Genomic DNA, 14,742 nt, shown 5'->3' with positions numbered 1-14,742 from the left:
ATATCAACGGAACGTATACATCACATCATTCACGAATATTTGGGTATGAGAAAGCTCTGTGCAAAGTGGGTGCCGCGCGAGCTCACTTTTGACCAAAAACAACGACGAGTTGATGATTCAGAGCAGTGTTTGAAGATGATCACGCGTAATAAACCCGAGTTTTTGCGTCGATATGTGACAATGGATGAAACATGGCTCCATCCAATCGATAGTCATCGGAGTGGACTGCACACGATGAACACGATGTTGAATAAAAAAAACGAATTTTGCAAAAAAAAATGTGTTTTACTATTTTAGGCCGGGGACTTTTCAATTGACCTGTGATATATACCTACAAAGTAGCTGGATGTTACATGTACTAACAAAATCTATGATTATGTTCTTGGTTTATCCATTAGCCCAAATTGGTAGCAAAAGAAAATGTCACAAGAGAAGTACATAGAAAACATTTTACTTTTTTGATAAAACTACTCAGTTCAATATCATATGAGTACTTTCTCGAGAGGACTCCGTGATAAGCAACACAAAAATTAAATTTGTAGCGTACCAAAACTAGATGCTCTCTTACGTGCTAATTTGGTATCAAAGTTTAGAACTATTGTAATAACAAATATCTTTTCGGCTTTAAATAGAATTGTTGTTTTCTTAAGTGCCACGTTCATATGCGAGTAGTTATCGCCTTTACGTTAGGTTACCGAGTTGTTAAAAGTAACGCAAAAATAAACGTTGTAACTCTAAACATTTTTTTCTAAACGTCTATTAACTTTGAAAAAGAAACAATCACTTTTATGTTCAGTTTTATTTTATTTATTCAAGCGATTCACGAAACCCGTGTGGAATACACTCCACACAATAGATAGCCACCTTGCCACGTATCTTCAACCTGACTCCAATCACAATCAACAGTTTGTTATAGTTTCCTCTCAAACACTGACTCCAACCACAGTGAACCGTTTGCTATAGTTTCCTCTCAAAACACTGAGATTAGTCTGCTGTATTTTGGAGTATGCATTTTTGATCAGATCAGTTCAATTTGCAACAACAAGCGATCGATTCCACTGCACCAAGAAGTGCAATACGTTATTTATGAATTGCATTCTCATCAGCGACTCCTTTCCTTTCTGCTTTCTCGCCTCTTCTCGTCAAATAACATGCATGCACAATTCGTATCAACGCAAAACGATTCGTCAACGTCAGGCACAGTTTGGAATGCTTATCATATCATATTTAGTCAACTCACTGCAGCAAGAAGTGCAATAAGAAACTTAGTGCTTTATTTATGAATGCGGCATTCTCATCAACAACTCCTCTCCTTACTGCATTCTCACGTTTTCTCGTCAAATAACACGCCCTGCACAATTTGTATGGGCGTAAAACGAATCGTCAACGTTAGGCACAGTTTGAAATGCTATCATATTTAGCCACTTTGCCACGTTATCTCCAACCTGACTCCAATCACAATCAACCGTTTGCTATAGTTTCCTCTCAAAACACTGGGAGAGATTAGTCTGCTGCATTCTGGAGTAAATATTAGTAGGTTGTAGGATGATTCATCCAAATGTACTTGGTTTTAGATCAGTTCAGTCCTGTTCGCAACAACAAGCGATCAAATTCACTGCACCAAGAAGTGCAATAAGAAACTTAGTGCTTTATGTATGAATGACATTCTCATCAATGTCTCCTTTCCTTTCTACTCTCTCTCTCTCTCTCATCTCGTCAAATAACATGCTTGCACAATTCGTATTGACGTAAAACGAATCGTCAACGTTAGGCACAGTTTGGAATGCTTATCATATCATATTTAGTCAACTCATTGCAGCAAGAAGTGCAGAAACTTGTTAATTTATGAATGCGGCATTCTTATCAACGAATTATTTCTACATATATTATCAAATAATTGAACTTACCAAAGAAATCTTCTTTAGCATTAAGTGGAGCACTGGAGGCATACGCAATGTCAACGAAATGGGGATATTTAATACGAACCCATGTCGCAAGAGTTGCAGAATAAGAGCCTCCAATTGCTACTACCTAAAGTAACCATAAATTAATAAAATTGCATTTTAAAGTAGTAGCTAGTAAGTTATTGTGGCTTAATTAACATTTTTGCTACACTAGCTTTAAAAGAAATTTAACGAAGCTAAATAAGATATTATGAAAATGTTGACGTAGAATTCTAATTAGTGTTACTCACCGAACTATTTTGTAAGGCTGGAATGTTTTCTTTTTGGTATTTGATAAAGTAAGCAATGTCAGCTAGAGCTTGATCGGCCGAAAGGTACTTTAGATTTTCAGAACTCCAATCACTGTAAACGGAATTTCAATTAAGTAAACCTTGTGTCATTTACTTATCACTCTATTCATTTTTTTGGTCCTGTCAATGTTATTCTTACGATTAGTGTTACTTAAGGTAGGTGCACTCTAAACGTTTTATCATTGATACAAATTGTAGGTATTATTTATACATTGAAGAATTATTTTATGTTAAATTCTACTAATTGACAGTCTCTATGTATAGATACAGGAGCTACAACCGAATTTGTAATTTGTGGATGTGCTCTTGTTTATTAGAAAGTCTAACGTTTAGAGATTAATCTGAGAGCAAGTCAACAAAGAATACAGGAGAACAATTTCAAATTTTCAAATATCATACCTTGTTTCAAAAATCAAGAGCACCGATGTTTAATACGTAAGTGTATGGTAGTGTAGAATCAAAGGCAGAAAATCCTTTATTTGTTAAACTAACGCCAATGTTGCGGCTTTTAATTTTTTAAATAAACAATCAAAACTATATTGTTCTTATATTGATATCTAAGAAAATATCGAAAACAAGAGGTCAAGATCAAAATGAACAATTTGAGAAACTTATCTTACTCAAGACCTTGAGTTCTCATTTGCATTACTGATGTGCGAGGATCCATTTATATTGCAGAGAGCACGAGTGTGTTCGTGTGCGATCGGGCACACGTGTGCGTGAACGGCTTATAGATTCGCCGACTAGCCGCGGGCGCCTTTCTTCATGTGCGCTGTATTTATGAATGTGTGTGTCGTACCTGCGTTCTGGGAAAGCAGTTAAACAGTTCAAAAAAAAAATAAACTGTCCGGACGTTTTCCAGAAGGTTCCCGAAAGTAAACAAAGAGTATTTAAAGAAGGGGACGATCGCCGAGTAGAGGAGAAATAAATTGACCGTTGCAGAAGTTAATCCAGAAATAAATAGCAGTAATAGCAGTGAAATACATAGCGCAGTGAATAGTGTTTTTAAGTTCTTTAATAATTAGTGTAAATAAGTAGTTTTTGTCTTTATCATTCTTAGAGTTAATTTTGTTAAACCCACGAACATTACAATATAATCACAAAATAGTTACAAATGACCCTTTTCTTTTTTAATTTCATTAGGGATTTAGAATTTCATAAATTAAGTGCCTCAACAATCAGAGGCGTTACAGTGTATTTAATTTTTATAAGCAACTAGGCAACGTACCTGGTCGGCTGACTTTCTCCATAATATCTGTGTTCAGTATAGAACATGTATCCACCATTTTCACATGCCATGTCGTATATTGGCCCGGTCATAAGTCTTCCCGTTGTTATGGTCCATTCACCTCCGAGATATATGAATATCGGACCGCCACTCACAAAGCACTCGTCATTATATAAATATCTCTACGGAAAAAGAAAATGAAATAAATAATTCAGCTTCTTGAACTATTAAAAATATTTTTGTTGAATTTTCATTCATATAAATCGACTGTACCTATTCGTTGACTAGGTAGCTAGTTTAGGAGGAGAGATTGCTTTAAACTTTATTCCTGAAAGGATGAAAAGGGATGGGGTAAGTTTAGACGGAAAATGGAAATTTGGAGGAAATATTCTTAGTGGGTACTATATTGATGTAATAAAAAGATATTCTTTTCAAATTTGATCCATAAGGGGGTGAAAATGGTCCTCACTTGACATAAACCAGTGGACCTAGAGTTTTAAGGAGCGGATACTATTCCCTGAGTACTTTAGGACAGCACTGTGGAGGGGTTTTTGAAATTTCATCTCCTTAGGATTGAAGAGAAGCAAATATGTTTGAGCAGAGAAGCATTGGTAATTAGGGCGGTTGGCGGGGGCTGGGATAGTCGGGTGGAGGGAGTACGAATAAGTGCAATGAAGTGCTTTTAAATGTTAGTGAAGGCATTAGTGGGTGGAGATATCAAATCGAATAAAAAAACAGTTGAACAAGGAATCGAATCTGAGTAATTATTATCTGAAGTCTATTAATAAGAACAAAGGCTTTCACGGCCGGAATCCATAGTAGAATGCAGATTCGGGCTATAGGGCCGTGGTCTAAGTGAACGATTCTGTCCAGACGTTTCGTCAGCTACTGCGGCTGACATCTTCAGTGGTAGTGCTGCGTTGACAACGTGAACGTAGATTGTATCTCGATGTCTCGACAGCGACTGGGGCACTACAGGAAGAAATTGTAGCAGTATCAGATACAACTATTTTTAAATTCTTCACGATCATCTTGGCATAACTAAAGTCAGCGCAAGATGGGTGCCGTGAATGCTCAATCCGTCTCAAAAACAACAGCGTGTTTAGTGTTCTCCCTCGTTTTCGGACGTCTGTAGTGAAGATAAAATGGAGTATTAACTCGAACTTTTACTATGGACGAAACTCGGGTTCATCATTATGAACCTATGTCCAAACAGGATCTTATATACCAACCAGGAAGTTTAAGGTGTCACAGTCGGTTGGGAAAATCATGCCGACAGTCTTTTGGGGCCCAGAGGGTATCCTGCTTGTCCATTATAACCCATCCATAACCGGAGAATACAATGCTTGAATCCTACAGCGGTTAAAGGAAGCAGTAAAAAAAAAAGAGGAAGATTCACTAAGAAGATTCTGCACGACAACGCGCCTGTTCACAACAGCTGTCTTGCGATGGCTGTCCCATAGAAGTGCGCTTCAAAATTTTGGCGCACCCACCCTACAGTCCTGGCCTAACTCCCAGCGATTGTTAACTATTCCTAAACTTGAAAAAAGATTTCGCGGGAAGAAATTTTCAAGCGACGACGAAGTGAAGGATGCAGTTTCGGCGTATTTTTCAGACAAAAACATTTTTTTTTTTCGAAGGTATCTATACGTAAGTTATAAGGGTAGCAGGTGAATATATTGAAAAGGAAAAATAAATTCGTACTTTTATTTCTACTTCATATCCCCATTCCTCGAATTTAAAATCGGCCCTTTGTAACAATGCAATTTAGTTAGGTACTGGAAGGTTTCTAATATATGGAATGGATTTATCAGAAGGCTCTCCTTGTCTACGAGAATAATTAAATTAATGTTTACTCTCAGGAAATTGAAACGAAGCATTATTCATCATGATCGTGATAACGTATGTATTTCTCATTATCTTATATACGAGGGTGGATTGATAAGTTTCCGGCCTGACCAAGAAAAACAAGGTTTTTAAAAAATTTTTTTTTTTATTTCTCAACATAATCTCCTCCAAGGCTGATACATTTCTCATAGCGGTGTTCCAGTCTATTAATGCCATCTCTATAGACTGATTCGTCAAGCTCCTCAAAATAACCATTTACAGCTTCGATTACTTCTTCATTGTCCGCAAATCTCTTACCGCCAAGCCATTTTTTGAGATTAGGGAACAGAAAATAGTCACTCGGGGCTAGGTCTGGAGAGTAAGGAGGGTGCGGCATCAATTCAAACTTTAGATCGTTGATTTTAGCCGTCGCAACGATTGACGTGTGCGCTGGTGCGTTATCGTGATGAAACAAGATTTTTTTCTTCGTCAGATGAGGTCGTTTAATTTTCACCTCGTGGCTCAAACGTTGCAATAAGTCTGCGTAGTATTGACCAGTGATAGTATTACCCTTTGCAAGGTAATCAATGTATATAATACCTCTTGCATCCCAAAAAACAGTAGCCATAACCTTGTTCGCCGAAAAAATTGTTTTTGCCTTCTTTGGAGTTGGTTCCCCTGGTCCAATCCACTGTTTAGACTGTTCTTTGGTTTCAGGAGTGTAGTGGTGGACCCACGTTTCGTCAACGGTTACGAATCGACGCAAAAATTCGCTTGGATTACGCTTATACAATGACAAATTTGCGGTAGAAATGTTTTTTCGAATCAATTTTTGGTCGACTGTTAGCAAACGCGGCACCCATCTTGCACAGAGCTTTTCCATATGCAAATGTTGGTGCAAAATATGTTGCACACGTTCATATGACATCTTACAGGTCTCAGCTATCTCACGCACTTTCAATCTGCGGTCTCCCAGCACTATTTGATGAATTTTTTCGATCATATCTGGAGTTGTGACCTCAACGGGGCGTCCTGAGCGAGGCCCATCAGAGGTGCTCACACGACCCTTTTTAAACTCGGAAACCTACTGCTTAACGGTTGAATATGACGGGGAGGATGTCCCCAGTGTTGAGTCCATCTCTTTTTTAATTTCCTTCGGCGTTAACCCCTTCAAATAAAAGTATTTGATGACAGCACGATTTTCCTGCTTTTCCATTTTTACGAAAACCACAGAGGCGTCTTGTTCAGCGTGCTGTCAAACCTACACTAGCAAGGAGATCGGGCTGAAACTATAGCTACAAGCTATCCAAGGATGGTACTATAGAATGTCACCTCAAGGTAGGCCTAGTGGCGTCATCTCTTGGTTAGGCCGGAAACTTATCAATCCACCCTCGTATGATAACGCTTTCATGTTACAGTGAAGTAACAATGAGTAGGTACTTCCAGGCATTTCTTCATAATCTATAGGCACCTAAGTGCTGATTATTTATCTATTCTAAAGTCTAGGTACATGATTGATACTTATAAAACTTCAGCATTTCTATATCTCATGTTTACATCCTTTGCCGCATCCGATGTAATTCTCTTAACCTTCAAGTTAAATTCACAGGCACAAAAACTTCCCACACAAAAAAAAGATTATAACAAAAACTAATTTTGATTGTTTAAAAATTTAAATTCTTAAAAAACCCGACTGCGTAAAAAGCGAAGTAGAAAGATGGAAACTTTTTCAATTTAAGTACATTTCTACTAACTACGTTTTAATTTTCTTTTATGAATACACATATTGCTATTTCCTGTTTGAAAAAACTGGTTGTGTGTGGTATATATATAAATCTGTAAGTAGGTTCATCTAAGTTAAGTTTCTATCGAAGGTATGTACTTATACAACTTTCAGGTTATGTAATAATTAAAGGGAGCTTATATGACTATAAAATAGTCCAGGAAGCATCATCCTGATTTCTAACGATCGTCTCTCACAACAAATTTTTGTTTTGCCTTTACTACCATTTTGTTTTACAGCAGCCATTCGGTTTTCTAATAATGGAACTGGACGGGTTAGTCAAATCGATAGACATCTCATTGATTAAAAAGATCCATCAGGTCGTTTGGATGGCTCGAAGGAATAGTGAATACCACACACAACTGTTCGTTTCAAGAAATGAAAGATATGCCCCTTCTTTTTATTAGGATGAGCCGTAGCATAATTCCAAATTCAATCATATTTGTCTGCGGAGCTCATTTCTCCACCGATCATCGAACGAGAACTAGTCAAAAAGTGTACAGTACCATCTGCAAAATTATTTAAACTGCCTCGTTAAAATTTAAGAATGTGTTTTATTTAAAAGCATATTTAGCCAAAAATAATAACAAGTGAATTAACTTAACGTTCTACACACCCATAAAACTTTTGCTTTGTTTTCTATTGTTAATTTATATACATTTTTGTTTTAAGAAATTGCTAAACATTTTTGTCTAGTACTGTACAGTTCTAGCCGATCTCCTAAGACCGCCCATCGAGAGCTCTGCTCGTGCAGATTTCCTCAAGGTCACAATTCTAACAATTTGAAATGGACTGTACGCAGATACACGGGAAAAAACGTAGGTATAGTTGGGACGTTCAAAATTGGCATAGTCCACGATAAATTATCTGTGAAAATGGACATATCTTCTTTCGTGTTTCCTCTTGGTACTGTAGTCATTTGTTGCGTTTTGCCCTTGTTAAATGAGGAAATGCTTCAGGAGTAGTACAGACAAACAGTAACCGATGCAGGGGTTAGAAGTTCCTCAGGTACGCTAAAGATCAGGATCGGCTTTATAACTGCCTGGTTAGAAATATAAACAGTGTCTTTGCTCTCCTAAATTCCTGATAATATTGAACATTCTTTAAAGTCCGATGCTGGCAGCGTACTCAAATTCTGCTTTTCTGAATTTATTTCTGTTACACATCAATTGGTGTAATGTTATTCCTTTTTTTTATGTGTCTGCTGCAATTCCTACCTGACATCTATTTTCTATGCTTACGATATTCCTTACAATGTCTGTTATGAATAAAAGTTAGCGTTTTGTCAGCAACCTTTCCAGTATAGTTAGCAAGGTAAAAGAAGAAAGTAAATGCAACTATATCAATGTTTAACGCTCCAACTGTAGGTACCTAACCAACGCTTTGTGAACTAAATTATGAGACTATTTATTCGATTGAAAATATAACGGTACTTCATATGTATAAAGAAATCTTTTGTAAGTAAAAACACTTAATCAATCATCTAGTCATCTTCGCTATGTATCCAATCGAAATCATTATCTATGCTGTGATAACCATGCACTTAATCGACTGTGACTCGTAGGTACGTCAGAATATTTTAACTTGAATGTTTTGAGTATTGAAAAAATGCTCCTACAGACCACAAGGGGTTCTGCCGTAAATAAGATTACTTATACTTATTTTTCACAACAAGATGTACAAGAAGATGAAGACATGGTTACATTAATTTCATATATGACTACGACGCACTGTTTCTCTATATTAACTGCCAGTTTGTACGGAAAATGACACGAAATTAAGGCATTTAAAGTGGACTTTACAGTTGGTATAAGCATACTGTTAAAATCTAAACGAATTCATACCAAAAAAGACTGAGGAAAAATTGTTCCTAATTGTCACACCCTCGCCGAGAATCGAACCCGGGGCCTTTCGCTTAACGCACTAATGCTTTTACCACTATCCTATAAAAGGTAACAGCAGTAACAATGACGAAACTTACTTATTAAGTCACAGTTTCGTCAAACTAATTTATAAGTAGGTATTAATATCATATCAAATACTTTAAAAAATTTTAATCGTGGTTAATATGTAATATTTATGTAAAAATTTGTTGGTTTTCTTCCGAANGATAATAAAGAGTAACGGCCCGAGAATCGTACCTTGAGGAACTCCGATTAGTTCGTTATCACTCTTAGTATTGTTGACGAATACCCTCTGTTTTCTACCACTAAGATAGCTTTTCATAAGCTCTAGTGGTCTCCCTCTAATTCCTATGCATTGGATAGGGGTTCCAAATTCCCTATGTCTAAACAAAAATCGAATGTGTTAGTGGACATCTTTCTTTCTCTTACTGCTTGCAGAAAGAGATAGAGAGAGAGCTAACGAAGTATATTCGATCTTATCTACTGTTATCTGGTTAACATGACCAATAGAAGTTATTTTAAAAAACTTTAAAATTTAACGTATAAGTAGCAAAACCAACTGTCCTAAAATTGTCATTTCGAAATATTGTGAATACATGACGTTTATCGAATGCACATGATAAATAAGTATTTGTTTTCTTTTTGCAAATATCTACCTTGACTAAAATTTATAATCAATATTTATCAAAAATAATTAGAGACCTTGTTCGTATCCTACTGGGTGTCCCACGACACCATTCAGCTTATTACGTTCAATATAATTAATAAATGAACTGAATATTCAATTTGAAACTATTTTTGCACTTACCATTTTCCATGTTCTTTTATCCACAGGATTGAAATGATCAACCCTCTGGGTTATGTTAGCCCACACGGGAACAGTAGCTCTGCCGACGGGAACATCTATTGGGGGAGGTGCATGCAAGTTACGAAATATTTTTGCCTAATAATGTTAAATTTTATTTTATTTAGATACGTTATATGAGAATTAAGTTTACTTTATTTATTATTTACCTCCGAAGCAAAAACACACAATATTAGAAATAGAATAGGTAAAGTCGCCATCTCAGTAAAAGTTGTGAACACTTTTGAATAGGTGATGAAAAGTGCAAACGAAATGGAATGTGAACTAAAATTACCAATAAGATTAATTATTTATTAATAAATTGTAGTAGATACATCGATAGACAATTTGACGATTATGTTTCTAATAACGAGTGGTGGGGGTAATTATTTCAGGGATTACTTTTGGTATCTTTGAAGTTTCGCATCTATACCATAAATATGATAATACATATCAGCGATATTGATAACAAATTGATAGTGAATTACAACAATCAATTAATTTATTTAAAGTAAGAAATGTAATAATAATTAGTGATTTACATTATTTACAAGTTATAGACAAGGTTATATCGATAACCAGACTAGGTATTATTTTTTTTACATGAAACATTATACAACATTAAACCTCAGTTTACACCGGTCAGTCCATAGGTAGAAAACATTTTGAGACTCTCTGAATATTACCATCTTAACTGGAGCAGTTAAGTTACATAAACTATATTTAACAAAAGATATTAAGAAGTTAGGAGAAACAGTGTATAGTGCACTCATTAATTGAAGCTGCTACCGAGCGGCATGGCCTAGGGGTTTAGACCATTACTTAGCATTCGGAAGGACGCCGGTTCGATTCCGGGTCCGTTTGCCTTGGTCCAAATTCTTCTGTCTTCATTTCGTCCGTCTCATCTTTCTCACCCGAACCACCACCCACCCATGGTATTTCTAGGGTAATATTATTTTGAAATGACCATGAAATAACAATACAAACGAAACTATTCGGATAAATCTTGTTTAAAAGTTGGCAACAGAGTCTGCTGCACAACTTGCAATTTTATTCACAAGCTGTAATCACTCACAAGGTGGGAAAATGGGTAAGTGGTGGGAGACTCGAATGATCTCCGTTTTGATGTAGGTTGAACTATTTGCGGTGCAACGGTTCAACGATGCGCGGTCCAGCGGTTAAACTATTCGCGGTACAACGGTTCGAGGATGCGCGGTGCAACGGTTGGACGATGCGCGGTGCAACGGTTCAACGATGCGCGGTGCAACGGTTGAACAATTCGCGGTGCAACGGTTCGACAATGCGCGGTGCAGCGGTTGAACTATTCGCGGTACAACGGTTCGACGATGCGCGGTGCAACGGTTGAACGATGCGCGGTGCAACGGTTCAACGATGCGCGGTGCGTCGGTTGAACTATTCGCGGTACAACAGTTCGACGATGCGCGGTGCAACGGTTGAACTATTCGCGGTACAACGGTTCGACGATGCGCGGTGCAACGGTTGATCTATTCGCGGTACAACGGTTCGACGATGCGCGGTGCAACGGTTGAACTATTCGCGGTACAACGGTTCGACGAAGCGCGATGCAACGGTTGAATTATGCTCGGTACAATGGTTCGACGGTGCGCGGTGATTCGGTCGGGCGACACTTTGTATGTCGAACGATCAAGTTCGGTTGGTAGGTTTGACTACGAAATCGTCGGGTTCGAACGTTCTGATAGTTGAACCGTTACTATACAGGTAAAAAAAACTATGTATGTATGATATTTTTTTTAATATTATTTGTATTTTATAATATTGTTATAAGTACCACCCTAGGCAATAATTCCATAGCTGGCTACTGATTGGAAGAAAGCATAATAGATCATTTTCATAGTCGCAGCTTTCATTGTATTGCTAAGTTTACGAAAAATAAATACTAGATATTTAGTTTTACTCAATAGGTAATTTATATGCTTCTCCTACTTGATGTTAAAATCAAAGTAGATTCCTAAATATTTACAATATTCAGCTCTTTGTATAATCGTATCAAAAATCTTCATATTAATTACATCTGGAACTCTATACTTATAAATACCAAAGGTCATATGGACAGTTTTATTTATATTAAGTGAAAGTTTATTTGTAGCTAACCGATTTGCAATAAGAAGCAATTTGTTATTCATATTCTCTTGTGTAAGGTGCCGTGTATTTTCATCTGATACAACAGCAGTGTCGTCTGCGTACGAAACTACCGAGCCACTGTTGAATAGCTTTAAAATATCATTTATAGATAATAAAGAGTAACGGCCCGAGAATCGTACCTTGAGGAACTCCGATTAGTTCGTTATCACTCTTAGTATTGTTGACGAATACCCTCTGTTTTCTACCACTAAGATAGCTTTTCATAAGCTCTAGTGGTCTCCCTCTAATTCCTATGCATTGGATAGGGTTGTTAGTAGATTTGATAGAACGTTCTAGAAGAAAAAGTGGTGAGAGAGAGGGTGAAGAAACTGGTTTATAGAATTAAGTAGAATTAAACAGTACAGAATTCAAGAGAAAATAATCAAGGGTAAAACCAGATGTATAGTTTGGGAGTATGGGTAAAAGTGATTGAGAGAACAGTAGAGTTTAGATTGAAAAGAAACCAAGATATGTAGAAGATAATAATTTGAAATGAATTGAAATAATATTTGAAATGAAATAATATTTGAAACGAAATAAAATTAGAAAAAATATTTACACACAAAAAAAACAATAAGAGTTCTTTCGCCACATACGAAAATTAGAATAAGAGTGCGACGGACTAACAAGGATTTTAGTTAGACGAGATAGGCTAACTTTTGCACCACTTGGTTTAAAATACTGACTCCTTGGATTTAACTACTGGCCATTTATATTTAAATATTTAAAAAAAGGGGCCAGTTCCTTCATATTGAAATATTGACATTTTTTAAATTGAAATGGGTAATACTCATAAAACTCGATTAAAGTACTGCAAAGGATTTCCAGGATCTAACGCTTTTATCGCATTAAGTTAAAAATGAAAATTTCTTGGATAAAGTGTGAGGAAAAGGAATGAAGAGCAACAATGTGATCCTACAGGAGCTTGCGGATTATTCTAAAGTACGAAACCATAAGAGTAGTGCACCACAGGTAAAATTGTGAAATATTAAATGCTTAAATAAAAACTTCTACTAGTGTTTTATTTCCAAAAATTTTGTTATCCGCAACTCCGTAGGTAATATGAATCAAGCGACGTTTATTTCTTGTATACACATTAATCAATTCCACACATACTTTTTGGATGTTCTTTACATCTTTGTATGTCAGTGTTTATAAGGGAGAAGGGGAACTTTTAAATTGACTGAAACATCTACAAAAGAAAATACTACAAATGGCGCAGTAAACGCCATCTGCAGCACGATGCTACATTTTAGGATTATGTATGCTCCAACAAGGTCCACTTGTGTCGATATCTACTTGTTGAAAACGAATCCCGGCGTAGCCAACCTCAACGTGATAGGCACGTTAGCTTAATCGAATGAAATAATTCGAAGTGGTCTGTCTTCTGTCGAAACTGTCAGACGCGGATCGCGATTTCTTTTTGGATCTCATCAGAGCGTCGCAGGCAGCTCCGACAGAACACTGACCAACTCTTACCTGCTATCTTAACAGTGCGTTTTAGAAAATACTACAAAAGAGTTTAAAACTTCCTTAATTTCAATTAATTTTATTGACTGCACAATTGCATGTACTAGGCAAATCCACTTCATTTTACATGAATGTAAGAAATTAGAAATTATAAATGAAACAAATTACAGTAGCCATAATAGTTATTACACTTGTTCGTAAACTATTTCCAGATGATGTACCATATTTTATTTCGTCCAACCATCTCGCTATTGTTGTCCGAATTGTGAGTTTTGTTTGTCTGATTTGTTCGGAATCACTATTTGATGCAGATCTGAGATCGGCACAGTGAGAAGAACCTGAATTTAAAAAAAAAAACATTGAAGTTAGTCAAGCAGCCTTTTTGATGTCTTTGTCACTTATTCTTTAAGGAATTGTTTCACGTTTCCAATTTGTTCAAAGATATAGATATAGAGTATACATAAGGAAAGAGTGATTGAAAAGTCTACACAACCAGGATCCATAGAAGAAACAATGACAAAATTACATTAAACTACAAAAAGCAAAAAACTAAACATTCTAGAAAATATTAAGATGTCAGCCGCAATCGCCGACGAAACGTTTGGATCTATTAGTTCATTTAGACCACGGCCCTTCAGCACTAATTATACTTCAACTATGGACTCCGGCCAAAAAACCTATATACTTATAAAAAATACAAATACCAAATTGCCTGATCGTTTCATGTCATTAATAAAACGTTAAATCTTTGACAGATGTAAGACACTCTAAAGCTAGCACATAGACATAGAGAATGGACATGAAATTGACCATTCCCCAGAAAGAGGGAGACAATCATTCGGCTAATATCAGTCTCTTTCTCTCTTTATTTACCTCATTTTACCGCTTGTAACACTGTGATATACTAGGGTCAATTGAAAAGTCCCCGGCCTGACACATAGATGGCGGCACCAGAACTAAATCTGTGGGGATTACACTCATACAAGTAAACACACACATAACCTCAGTACACTCTACAACTACCTCTTTGCTCCATGACGACACAGCGCTCCGTACGGAGACTCGTGAAGTCAGGGATCTCAGGTTGGTAACAATGAATGTCACCAGCTTGGTGATTCATATTAGTTTTATTCATCGACTGTTTAGTCAGTAAGATTTTGTACTGCTTCGAACATTGATCAACCTCCTGTATTAATATTAATAAATTGTTATTGTTATTCACATTCACGCTCATTTAATTATATGTGCGAGTTATACCGAACCCCCACA

General features: G+C 36.6%; 2 protein-coding genes across 2 annotated transcripts in view; both read right to left on the bottom strand.

Moving 5' to 3' along the window:
- LOC112904282 (putative serine protease K12H4.7) overlaps positions 1-10,140 on the bottom strand; it is a 28,105-nt gene extending 17,965 nt beyond the window's left edge. The window contains exons 1-5 of the mRNA XM_025973925.1: positions 10,011-10,140; positions 9,805-9,939; positions 3,483-3,664; positions 2,195-2,306; positions 1,882-2,031 (exon numbers count right to left, since the gene is read on the bottom strand). Of these exons, the coding sequence (XP_025829710.1) occupies positions 1,882-2,031; positions 2,195-2,306; positions 3,483-3,664; positions 9,805-9,939; positions 10,011-10,061 (630 nt within the window). The 5' untranslated portion in view covers positions 10,062-10,140. The remainder of the gene's footprint in view (positions 1-1,881; positions 2,032-2,194; positions 2,307-3,482; positions 3,665-9,804; positions 9,940-10,010) is intronic.
- A 3,396-nt stretch (positions 10,141-13,536) lies between these two features.
- LOC108732234 (putative serine protease K12H4.7) overlaps positions 13,537-14,742 on the bottom strand; it is an 11,367-nt gene continuing 10,161 nt past the window's right edge. The window contains exon 10 of the mRNA XM_025973869.1: positions 13,537-13,811. Coding sequence (XP_025829654.1) covers positions 13,615-13,811 — 197 coding nt within the window. The 3' untranslated portion in view covers positions 13,537-13,614. The remainder of the gene's footprint in view (positions 13,812-14,742) is intronic.

The sequence above is a fragment of the Agrilus planipennis genome, unplaced genomic scaffold (genome assembly GCF_000699045.2).
Source record: "Agrilus planipennis isolate EAB-ADULT unplaced genomic scaffold, Apla_2.0 scaffold30, whole genome shotgun sequence".
Classification (NCBI taxonomy): domain Eukaryota; kingdom Metazoa; phylum Arthropoda; class Insecta; order Coleoptera; family Buprestidae; genus Agrilus; species Agrilus planipennis.
The sequence above is the reverse complement of the archived record's forward strand: the minus strand, read 5'-3'. Positions and strand labels throughout refer to the sequence as shown.